The sequence below is a fragment of the Triturus cristatus genome, chromosome 2_2 (assembly GCF_964204655.1).
Source record: "Triturus cristatus chromosome 2_2, aTriCri1.1, whole genome shotgun sequence".
Taxonomy (NCBI): domain Eukaryota; kingdom Metazoa; phylum Chordata; class Amphibia; order Caudata; family Salamandridae; genus Triturus; species Triturus cristatus.
Genome location: NC_140582.1, coordinates 787,275,382 through 787,288,443, shown reverse-complemented (window position 1 = coordinate 787,288,443; position 13,062 = coordinate 787,275,382). Strand labels below are relative to the sequence as shown.

The window sequence follows — 13,062 nt, the reverse complement described above, 5'->3', positions numbered from 1 at the left end:
GTAAATGCAGAATGCTCACTACGGCTATTGGAATTATATGATTTTACAGCTGTGGTGTTTTCAACATACATTCGGATTTACAACACTTGTCCATAAGACGTTATCTGTTACATAACTTGCAGCTTAAAAAAAATAGTTTCTAGCTCAAACAGATCCAAAGTCAATAAAAATAGTGATACCGCTTTAAGTTGCAATTGCTGTAGTCAGGTGTTAAAAAGGTAAGAGCACTTGGTTTGTTACAGATGGGTGTGCTAATATTTCTCCCATGTGCCCTAGAGGCGTAACCGATGAACTAATGATTTTGCACTTAGAACAAGTTTCCAATGACACTTAGGGGTCAATTACGATGCCGTCCAGAAAGCCTCCGAACGGCATCCGAGTCGGTCAAATCTGATCCAGAAGCCTTGTTCCCGACTGACTCGTACACATTTCTGGATGACCGATCATGATGTCCCAAAAGCATCCAAACTGTCTGACTCGGTTCCCAACGACATTCGGAGTAACGGTGTCATTTGGAGCTGACTTGTACGGGTCTACGGGTCGCGTTTCCATACGAGCAATTAGGATGTTGGATTCGGACTGCCTTTCTGAGTCGGTTGTTCCAACACGGATCGGCTGCCGGAATCTGACTTTGGGGGCCCGTAGCAGGCCCCCCTTCACCTGGGCCCTCCAAATCGGGCCCATGTGGTACCCATGGGTCTCCCCTTTTCATGCATGTACAGTGTGGCAGGCACCATGGGTTGCCTGCCACAGGGTGCAAGGTTTTTCCCAGCCACCCCTTTTCTCAATGGGAGCCTGTGCTCTCGTTCGGAACACAGGCTCCCATTGAAGTCAATGGGAGTCCGACCGAACGATGTTCGGACACACCGTATCGGTCGGTTGGACTCCCTGAACCTGGGTAGCTCGGAAAGCATTCCCAAACCGATTCAGTTGGACTGCTGCCCGGACAACATCCTAATCGGGCCCTGTGAAGTGTGAATAATGCTATGAAAAGTTATGTAACATTTTTGTGTTAGATGCCAGTATTTTTAAATTAGATGTAGTTTCTGGTGTTCTACTTAACTTTTTACCACTAATTTCCCCCTGGCAAACAGTGTCCCACTGCAAACCATCTCTCCCCTTGTTTCCATGGAGCACTACGTGAATTACATCAATGTGTCAGTATTGTACAAAATAGAAAACGTGTATTGCGAATGGAGTTTCCACCATAAAACCAAAGTATCATTTTCAAGGACTTCCTCTGGAAGTGTTAGTGTAGACGGGCTAATTCTATTAGCCATTGTTTGAGAAATGTTTCATTTGTGTTGTGCAGCTCGAGAGTGAAGTTGCTGAGGGAGCAGGAGGAAGATTTTTTCTTAACTTAAGAAATTAGTTAGTAGAAGATGACGTTGTAGTTTCTGATTTGCCAATGTAACCATGACCATACCATGCTGAATTTGCAGAATCTATTAATAGCTTGTGTGATTTGTCAATAAAATATTTGTGTTTCTGTGTTTCATAGGAATCTTTTTCTATATTTCTCATGGCAATTTTGACTTCTGAAGGAAATTGGGTTACTGGCTGATGGGGGCAAATCCCTATGCAAACAGCAAACAGAATTTGTGTCAGGGTGAAACACTAGCAAACCACAAATTAACCTGTGCTTAAACCTCAGGTAGCTTGACACGTAAGCAGTCAGGCTTAACTAATTGGCAATGCATAAAGCATTTATGCAGAACTTCAAACAGTAATAAAGTGAAAATACAACACTAGAAAAATCTCACTGTATGCAGTCTATTGGATGTCATAGATATCTTCCCTGTCCTCCATGGACCTATTTTATTGACTATAGCATGTGGCCTGAGTGTTAGACCTGCTAGCCTTAGGGTGGTACCCCCAGGATTATTACCTCTGCCCTCCACTTTTTGCTGAAATGTGTTTTTGTTGGCCTCAGGACTCTGCACACTTTACCACTGCTAGCCAGTGCTGAAGTGCTAGTGCTTACTCCCTAAAACACAGTGAAATTGGTTCATTCTTTACTGGCATATTTAATTTACTTATAAGTCCCTTGTAGAATGGTATACCATATACCCAGCGCCTGGAAATTAAATGCTTCTAATGGGACTGCAGGACTTATTGTGCCACCCACTTACGTAGCCCCCAAATACATGTCTCAGGCCTGCCCCTGTAGCCTGAATGCAGTTTTGAACTGCCAATTTGACTTAGCAATTTAACCCCTAAGGTAGGCCCTAGGTAGCCCATACAACAGGGTGTATTGTTGTAATTACACGGTTGAACACATACTTTTGTTTTCCATGTCCTGGTAGTAAAAAATCCCTAAATCCATATTTTACTACTGTGAGGCCTACCTCTCCAAAAGGATAACATTGGCTTGCCTTAGTACATTTAATAAGTGCTAGCTTTGATTGGGAAGGGGAAACATTTCATGTTTGGTGATTTACAAAAAGAGACTGAGGCAATGAGAGAACACACCAATCACTATAGTGGGCTTAAACATAGGAAACAGTGGTGCATGAATCCAGAAGACCTGTCACCTTAGTCTTCCACACAGGAGACAACTCTGTACATTCTCCCAGGACAAATGACACATTACCCACTACTTGCCACAGAAAATACACAAGCCAATAAAATACAGTTATACAGTAGAGTTACATTTAGATAACATAATGCACAGACTCCATTTTGTTTTTTCTTTAAAAGTAGATTTTTTATTCATGATCTTCTCTTTTATACTTAAATGTTCTTCTTTTGTTTGGACGTAGCCAACACGTTTTGTCCCCAACTGGGATTTCTTGAGGGCTTTGAATTGAAGTTTTGTCTTGTGTCAGAAGAGGATAGCACATGAACACTGGAAACTGGATTTTTCATCCCCTCTAGGATGGGACCTGTAATGGTCCTGGAACTAGTGACTATCGTAGCTCACGTATGGCGAAGACAAGATGGCAGGTCTAACAGTTAGGTATACTAATACATTGTTAGCATAAGGTGTCACTGCATGCCAGCTATCCCATGCTTGCATTGCCCACTCACTGAGCGCCTCCTGTAACCTGCATGTTAGAGGTTCAATGGCAAAGGCAAACAGCAGAGGTGACAACAGGAAACCATGTCGGGGGCCTCTGACCAGCTCCCACTCCACCAAAAAAGTGTTGTTGGTGTGAACCCATGTCAGAGGCTTGGTGTACAATACGGAGACCATTGCAGTCCAAATCTCATTTCCCTGATCATCTTAAACAGTAGTGCCATATTGGTGCCCCTGCCAAACAGCCTCAAGGACACTGGCCAGATGCCTTTTGTTTAGAGCCCTTCTCCTTCTCCACCAGTTACCTAATTACTCGCTTGAAGTGCATGGCCAGTATCTTGCCTAGTATTCTATTATCTGTATTGAATAGCAACAGTGGGCGGTAGGATTTACAGTCACATGGGGCCTTCCCCGGTTTGGGAGGAAAATAATGATGGCCTCTCTCATGGATTTGGGCAGTTCCGCTACCTCTAGTGCCTCCTGATAGGCCCGAAGCAGTTAGTGCGCCAACGTACCTGCAAACATTCGATACCATTCTGACAACAGCCCATCTGGACCTCGTGTTTTTCCCCAGTTCAGTTCTTTTATCACCCCTTTTATTATCTACTCTAATATCAGCCCATCAGAACAACAATACTTAAAGGCACCTATGGCAGGAAGCCACCATTTCAAGTTCACACATATCAGTTACCTGCATTGTACCTATCTTTTCCCGGCATGACTAGCCAACATATACCTGGGGCTCCAACTGGAGTGCCACTGATACCGGACAGAGATGCGTGTTTTTTCACATGTTGTGGAAATGCCCACACATTGTACCTTACTAGATGACTGTTCTCACACTGTTTCCCGACCGGACAGGCAGACTGCTCCCCAACACTGCAGCAACATGCTTGCTAGGACAGTTCTCAAGACCAGAAGATTCCAAACATACTTCTAAATGTATAGATCTGGTTCTGCAACTTGGTAAAGAGCAAGAGTTGTGCACTGGAAAGCGCCCACACCCCCATTGATAAGACACTGATAAGACACTGGCTACGAGAACTGATCAAATGGAGCATTGGGGTGATCAATGTATCAACACGCACATATCTCCAGACAAGATGGGGAGCTGCCACCACCAGCTGGGGCTCACTTCTCTTTGCACTACAGTCCAAATCTGATGACTTGCTCCCATGAACATAGTAAGCTGACTACTACCTAGGCACACAGACGTAATCGGAGATTGTAACACTAAATAGATGGCTACTTCTATCCACCTGAGCCCGACCAGTCACAGGGAGAAGGCACAGAGCTGTCCAAAGAAGGGACGGTGCAAAGTAGCTTCTGGAGGATACACACCTTATTATGAATGCCAACAGGGGCAAAATAGTGGTGGGTTACATGTGGCTTGAGGCTTAGATGTTGGATGCAAAGGTTAAGTTAGAATTATTACTTCATGTAAATGCTATGTTGAAGTTATATTACCGTTTTGAACTACCATGGCTTCTAATTGTTGTGAGAACATAATATACTTATATATTTACTGTACTTACATTTAAACTACTAAAATGATGGACATGTACAATGCATAACCTTATATCAACCTAAAAAAACACAGCCATGGAAAAAAAGACGTTATGTACACCCATTTACCTGATTTGGAGAAGGTTGATTTTTTTAATATTGTATTTTCGTTTTACATTTAATCAAGTTTGTGGAATCCGTGGGTGTTCAGTTGACAGTACTGTGAGACTACAGAACTACAGTGTCCCACTTGAAGGTAGATTCTGTAGGATTACAGGAGTCCCAATGTGGAAGGGCACAGGGTTCTAGCTGACAGGGCAGAGCCTGCATGATTAGATTCTGTACTGGTTTAAGTGACCCTGTACACAAACTTGGGCTGCTCCAACTCCCAAAATATCTGTACATGATATCACTGGGTTTTAAGCGCAAGTAGCTTGCGTACAAATGTGTGCTGCTTTTTTTAACCGTAAAGAACTTAGCTAAAATAGTTTACTGAACGTGATAAGTATAGCTGTGGCTCGAATCTAAGCTCACAATTCTCTGTTCTGGTGCTAACAAAAACCTCCCAGGACCCATCTACTTCTGGGAGGATGGCTTTACAGTATTTTCAGTCATATTTTCAGAGCCAAAGAACACGAAGTATTGGAACATCACAATTTAAACAGCTGCCTGCTATTAACAAATGCAAAAAGAACAATTGATGGACAGAATGCAGAACAATGTCATACATTCACCCCAGTACAAAGATCTGGGCCTAAATCCACTGTTTTTTTGCTCACCATGCGATTCCAGTTTTAACCCAGCCATATGCAAATCGGTCTTGAGCCTGTGACCAATGGGAACAGTCCAGCCCGCAGTGCCAGGCCAGGTCCTCCCTGGACTGGAAACAAGCATCCTAGGACCGGTTTCAGGGTTTCACCCTCATCAGCCAGGATAGCTTGACTCCAGTTGCATGGAGAGCACGGGACCCACGTCTGGGCATACCCGTCCCACTCGGGGTGACAAATGCAAAAAGAACAACTGATGGACAGAATGCAGAACAATGTCATACATTCACCCCAGTACAGAGATCTGGGCCTAAATCCATTGTTTATTTGCTCACCATGCCCTAACAGTTTGAACCCAGCCATATGCAAATCAGTCTTGACCCTGTGCCCAATGGAAACAGTCCAGCCCGAACTGTCAGACCCGGTGCTCCCTGGAATGGAAACAAGCATCCTAGGACCGCTTTCAGGGTTTCACCCCTCATCAGCCAGGATAGCTTGACTACAGTGGCATGGAGAGCACAGGACCTGGCTTGCAGTTTGGGATGACTGGGGGTGAATGTTTTGATGTGTTCTGCATTCTGTCCATCAATTGTGTGTCTTTTGCTTCTTCGCCCGAAGTACGCCGGGTATGCCCAGACGTGGGTCCCGGGCTCACTGTGCCACTGGATTCAAGCTATCCTGGCTGATGAGGGATGAAACCCTGAAGCCGGTCCTATGATGCTTGTTTCCGGTCCACGGAGGACCTGGCTTGGCAGTTCAGGCTGGACTGTTCCCATGAGGCACAGGGTCAAGACTGATTTGCATATAGCCAGGTCTGAACTGTGGTGGCATGGTGAGCAAAAGAATGATGGAATTAACCCAGATATCTTGACTGGGGGTGAATGTTTTGATTTGTTCTGCATTCCGTCCATCAATTGTGTGTCTTTTGCTATTAACGAGGTACACATACTTTGCAGAAAAACATAGGCTGATCAAGAGTAAATAAAAAGAAGATTGGGGGGGATAAAATATGATCTATTGCTCACCATTGTAGGCAGCGGCTTAATTTGGGTACATCTCTGCAAGGAAATAACGGCAATAGACAGCAGGAATTAAGCATAATTTCACCATGAACACAAAGATGTAGGCTCTGAAATTAAGGATATACTTATACTACAAAATTCATGAACAGCTGTTCCTCTCTGATAGTTTATTATAGTTTTTGTGCCGGTCTACAATAATAATTTGTGAGTTTCTGCTTGTTACTGACTACATTCAGACAAACTTAAGTTAATTGCACGTGTGATTGGTGCAGTTGTGTATGCAGCCATTTTGTTCAGAAGCAGCGAAATTGGATTTTTCTTCATTTATGTATTTATCTGGAAAGTGTTCCATAATGAGGTACGTAACAAAACTCCTGTTTAGTTTTCAAAAAATCATAATGTTTGAATTTTAATGACTGCATAGTAAGTAGTGTGTGCGCGCACCAGATGCATTATTATACTGGGTGAAAAAGGAGGTGGCAATTTGCTGCCAGTCTTTTTGCGACCAGACCTATGTACTTATCAGTTATCGCAGTCCGACTCACCTCATTAATATTCAGCAGCGGCCCGTGCAGGTGAGAGCGGTGGGGTGGTGGGGCAGAGTGGGGGGAGGATTTCCACAGACAAAAACGATGGGAAATTAAATAAAGAATGAATTTCCTCTCGTCGTCATTTGTCGAAAACCCCGGCCACCCCCTCACTTGGTCCACCACCCCACCACTTTTACCTGCACGGGTCAGGGCTGTTAATATTCAGGAGATAGGTCACAAATTGCAACACCATTATGCCTGTGACTGGTTTTAGATAAGGATTTTTTGTTAAAGTAATCCATTTTTCATAAAGGAAGCATGGCTTCTACTTCAAGAAAAAATAAGTTTTTTAATGTTTCACTCATAGTTGGTAATGGATGCCTGCAACTACCTACTCCGCCTGAAACGTTTACAACAAATCACCATGGGGAAGGGGGCCAAGGAGGAAACTTTAGCAATTAGTTTGTATACATGAAAAACCTCTATTCGTTCACAAGCTCCAATTCAGAGCGTCTGCCGCCTTACAAACGGTGTCTGCGTCAGGCGAAATATTCCTAGTGACAAACTGGAGAGCTGACCACCAATGCCTGGTGTGATCCTTCAATTTCTTCAAGACTTTTTGCCTGTTTCGTGCACCCCTGAGAAGTCATTCAAATATTTTATAAAGGTTCATTTAGAAATGCTTTTAAAAACTCTACCTCTTTGGCTAATTAAAATTGGGCTGGAAACGGCACAATTTTACCATATTTGTGCACACTCAAGCAAATTCATGAAACGGTCTTACACCCACAACAGGACTTCAAAGGTCGCCAGCTGCCACTGGATGAAATAGCAAATAGTACACTTGTCAGAAGAAAGTGAATCATATTCACAAGAAAAATTACTCAGGCATTTGTTTTTCTATCCCTACACACAAGTAGCACGTTCATTGCACGGAGTATGTAGAAGAGATCTGGAGAAATCTAAAAAATGAGAATTCAAACGTTCATTTTTTTTAGAAGCATATACATCAGGATTGTTCAGGTTCAACTGAGATATGCTGAGATGTATCATGAGTAGAGGTGGGCGGAATTTGCGAAATCCCCTTTCGCAAATTATCGCGAAAATGTTAAAAATTATCGCAAACACGCGGAAATATCGCGAAGATGCGGAAGTTTTTTTCCCGCATGTTTGCGAGATTTTCTGCATGGTTGCGGCTCGCCAACTTACCCATGTGGTTGCTCGCGGGCGCGGCCATCTTGTTTTCAGTTGTCTGGTGGGGCATGATCGCGAGAAGAAAGACGTGATCGCGCGACGCATGACGTCACTGCGGGCGCGAACTGTCGCGAGACAGCGCAAATGGCTAAAAACAATACAACATCTCATGGAGAACGCGACCGGATCAAGAAAACTTGTCGGCGAACGCAGGGATTCAGGTAAGGCGATCGCGCGCGCGCGAGAATGTATTATTTTACAGTGCGAGCAAGAAACAAATTATCGCCAAGCTGCAGAATGCGGAAATTTTGACATTTTTGTGCTTTCCGCGGAACGCGAAAATTTTAAATTATCGCAATTTCCGCGAACGGAACGAAATTTTAGCCCAGGCCTAATCATGAGATATTGTATGCTTGTTTGTGAACACCCAATAAATTATAAATGATTGGGTGTTCATATATTCAAGAGATTTCCTTGGCCACACCTCTTGACACTCCGTTGTGAACGCCTAGGCTAGCACTTGTTATCTGGGAGTAGATTGTACTGGCATACATGTCTTGCACCAAGAAAACACATTTTTTGTATCCGAATCAGGAAGTGTTGTTTGGTGGTGAATGTTATTTAACACGATCTTCTGCAACATCTGGAGCACTTTGAAATATTTTTCAGACCTGACCAGAACATCTCAATCCTGACTCTAAAATAGCATAGTGGCAATATCAAATATTGAGAACTTAAATTCAAGGTTGACTTGCACTTACTCCTGAATAAGTCCATTTTTGCTCCTTGCAGGCTTTATCCTGTTGAACTTTTATCACTCTATTACTTGTTTTTGATCTGTATACAGCTTTACATCACCTATATACTGTTTTCTCAACATGATTGTTAGACCTGGCATCCATGGCTTGGTTTTCCCCATAACATTTTCCCTTCAACCTTCCTGTTTTTCTGACTTTGTTTGTGATGACTTTAGGACTCTCCTACTAAAGTGCATTTCCTGTGCCCATCGCCTGTAAATTAAATGCTACTAGTGGGCCCTGGCAATGATTGTGCCACACACTTAAGTAGCGCTTGAAACATATCTCAGATCTGCCATTACAGTCTCACTGCATTTTCCAATCTTATACATTTAGTGCCTGCTGCCTGTATCTGGGTCACATTACTGGATGTAGCTGACAGTGGAGCTTTGTGTATTCCTCCTAGACAGAGCGCTTCGGTGTGCCAGGATGGGCCATCACTGGCAGGATGAAAGGGGGGAGCTGGGTGCAGCCCTACTTACACTTGAATAGGTTGTGTCCTGCTTCCACACAAAGGGCTGCATACCCCTTGTAGTTAGTCTGGAGCCAGGACAGGGAGGTTAGGATGCCTGTGGACTTCAAAGGGAAACATCCAGAAGCTTCTCCCATGCAACAGAAAGGCCCAGGTATAAATATTGGACCTCAGACGCCAACTCTTCAGTACACTTCTGGAACTGTGGACATTTTGCCAGGAAGGACAGCTGTGCTTTCGAAAGGACTGTTCCTCTGCTGAATGACTGGTGCTCCTAAGGACTGCTGCCCTGCTGTGCTGACCTGCTGCCCTGTTGCCTGGGTGAGAAGGACTGTACCTACATTTGTTGAACTTAGGACCCCCATAATGACTGCAAGGGCTAGTTGGCTCCTACCAACTTGAACCCAGCACCTGGACTCTGCACTCTGTGCGTTCTACCCTGTCAAATGGTGCTACCCCATTCCTGGACCCTTGGTAGTGTGCCTGAAGGGGCTCTGACAGCCCATCTGTGGATCTAGCAGAACCAATGCATTTTCTCTGCTCTATGGCACAACCCGATTAGAACTGACGTGTCACCTTTGCTGAGATGCTTCACCCGACACAAGGACTCCACATCGACCATGCAGCCCACATCGGAACTGCTGCCTGTGTGAAGCTTTCCCGACGCAGACCCTTGCATCGCAAATCTCTAGTCGACGGTAGCCTAGACGATGTAACAGGTTCTCGCATCGCAGCCTCACAGCTCCTTTGAGCCAATGCATCTCCTCGACTGTGCGCCACATCTTCAACGCCGAACTTCGCATCCAAGCCTTAATTGATGGGATCCTCAATGACACAGTGGGACATCGCATCACAGCTCCACATCTCCTTGGAACCGATACATTGCCTCGGTTTATAATGCATCCTCGACGCAGGACCACACAACATTACACAAACCAGAATTTAAGATACTCTTGTACAGCAGGCCTAACTGGGTCCCAGTAGCTGGCTGGTGCTCCATCGCGAGAGGCCTGAACTTGTGACTTTGTCCTGGTCCAGCACAACCAGATATCCACAGTTGGTGCTTTGATCTTTTTGGAGCTATATTTACTGAACTCTTTAAACCTGAATATATATCTGGTTCTTTTGAATGGATTTTTGTCGTTTTGGTCCTGATTTGTTTATTAAAATATTCTGAATTTATGTGGCATTTTTTTTGTTTTGTGTTCTCACTTTGCTACTGTTTGAAGTGCTGCATAAATACTTTACACATTTCCTCTAAATTAAGCCTTAATTAAGCCTCACTGCTGTGTGCCAATCTACCAGAGGGTTGAGCACAGGTTAATTTGGGGATTGCTTGTGCCTCCTCCTGACCGAAGTTGTGGTTGCTGCTTGGGTCGGGTTTTACCCCCTAAACCAGTAGCCCAATTTCATACAATGACTGTCCTATTTTTCTGAAAAAAATTCCTCCAGTTAATCTGTGGAGCAATCCCGTCCACAAGGTATTTTACTCACTGATATCAAAAACTTGGAGTGGGAGATAAAATCGCCACGGGCAAATTGCCCCTGATGGATTTACTGCACAACTCGGCTCAGGTATCAGGTGCAAATACTTGTGCCCACGACTTGATATTTCATCCAGCACCCAGAAAGAGGGCCTAACATCGCTAAGTAGAAAATACATCAATAAGATTCATTTTAGTCGACTTCCATGTCAGGCAGCATAACATAGGGAAATCCTTACTTTCTAAATAGGTACTGATGAAATCAGCCTTTTCCGTGATGAATGGTATCGTTGGGAATTTCTTCAGAAGGGAGGAGTAGTTGTTCATTGCACTTGAGCAGGCAGACCGTCTCTCTTGGGTTAGCTTCGTTACTATAAGGCATCGACCCTGCCAAAGCAAAGATGTACAAGAGTCACAAAAACCACGTTATTTGTTATAACAGAGTTTTTTCCACGTCACTATTCACACAATTGTTGTATTAGTTAAACTGTCAAACTTTCAGGCCAGTTTTGAAACGTACATTTAAACAAACAGGAAAAAATCACATATCTACTGGCAAAATGCTGTGAGTACAAGAAAACTGGCAAACATTTGTTTATAAAGCAATATTGCCCTTAAACCCACTTTCAGAGCACAACCTACTACTGCCTTCTGATGCTCAGCTAGGAGCATCTTTAGAAAATACGATTTCTTCACTCAACGTTTCTCTTTTCGGGGGCTTTGTAATAGGCCGGAATAACTGCGGGGGAACCTAGCAGGCCGGCTGCTGGGAATCAGCGCACCCCAGACAGGCATTTGTTGTAAGTGGTGTTCGATACGGATCAATAACCTCATAGCGCTCAATGAGAACCAATGGTGAAGCAGTGATGAGAGCAAGAAATGCCTCAAGATGGTGGAAGACTCAGTCGAGTTTTTCCAATGCATTTATAACTTTATTGGAACTCTGATGTGGGCGTAACTATGTGTTTCTGCCTGCATCGAAATGACATGTTGTGCGCTTAAAGCACAATGCTGTACCTCATTCACGTTGCAGGAGGTTGCCTGCTGCAATGGTTATGAGGAAAAGATCCCAAAAAAGTAAATAACAAGCAGGAGCTCATAGGAAACCACAACTCTAGCTGTTATCCAAAGGGGCAAAACTAGGAATCCCTTAAGAATGTTGCAGGGAGGAAATGCTGATTCCTGCTACTGTACTCAGCGCACTTTGCTTCCATAGCACAGCGCAAGCCTGAGGCATCAGACATCTATTCCGATGGCCTCTAGAAGAAACATTGTGGGCGGAGCCTCGTTCCTCAAGCCTTAGAAGGCCTGGCCCACTACTGCAACATACATCATGGGGCAGGCCGTATCACATATGCACATTCACCTTACAAGAATTGCAACTTGATGTCGGTCCGGTTGGATAATACCTTCACTTTTTTTTATTTTTTTTATAATCTTATTGCGTTTGAACTATGTCTTCAGCTGAAAATAATTCAAGAAGAGTAGTACCTTTTCTTTGCACTAATAATAGGGAGCATACTTTCCAGTGATGTGCATAAAACTGAAAAGGTTTTCGATGCCTGCTCTGAGCACACGTGCCAGCTAGGAAGCAACCATATACATGATGCTTATGTTTTATTAGTTTAAAATGAAATAACAGTTTTCAATACAAGCGTAAGGCGGCCATCTTTACGTGGAGGATTTATTTTTCCCATTTTCATGTCACAGGCTTGCAATAAACAATAAGAATTAACCATCGCACCTGCTTGTCCTGGGCAGAACAGTTAGCTTTTATCTTTCTCATCTCTGATTCGAATGCTAATAAGCCGTTTGTCAACAAAATGAATCACAGTCTACAAAAAACACAATTGAACTCAAATAAAATAGAAGGAGGAAAGCACAGGCAGATGGAAAGAGGAACCGTTACGGGTAGGTCCGTGTGGTTGCACGATCTGAATATGTGGGTGTGAGGGTGGTTGGATGGATGGAATGATGCCTACAGGAATGGCTGTAATTATTGAAATATAGTCTACACTTTAAAATGTACAAGTGAAACATTAAAAACTGATGTAAACTTACTGATTTGACCACCACCAGGAAGGAAGAGCTGAAACTATCTAAAGCAACTGCTGTACCAGCCCTAGAAAACAGAAAAGTAAAAACGTTAACTTTGCATATGCACATTTTTCTGAGATATTCCATTTGAAATCCACTCCAAATATGAATTTGTGCAATTTAAAATCATTTAGAGTATGCCTCTGTACACCTATGGCAATCAGTTCTGTTAGA

At 43.6% G+C, this 13,062-nt stretch overlaps 1 protein-coding gene across 1 annotated transcript in view; it reads right to left on the bottom strand.

The window, feature by feature from the left end:
• Positions 1–13,062, bottom strand: part of LOC146862774 (uncharacterized) — a 1,246,959-nt gene that overhangs the window by 472,844 nt on the left and 761,053 nt on the right. The window contains exons 10-11 of the mRNA XM_085642072.1: positions 12,853–12,913; positions 11,031–11,178 (exon numbers count right to left, since the gene is read on the bottom strand). Coding sequence (XP_085498198.1) covers positions 11,031–11,178; positions 12,853–12,913 — 209 coding nt within the window. The remainder of the gene's footprint in view (positions 1–11,030; positions 11,179–12,852; positions 12,914–13,062) is intronic.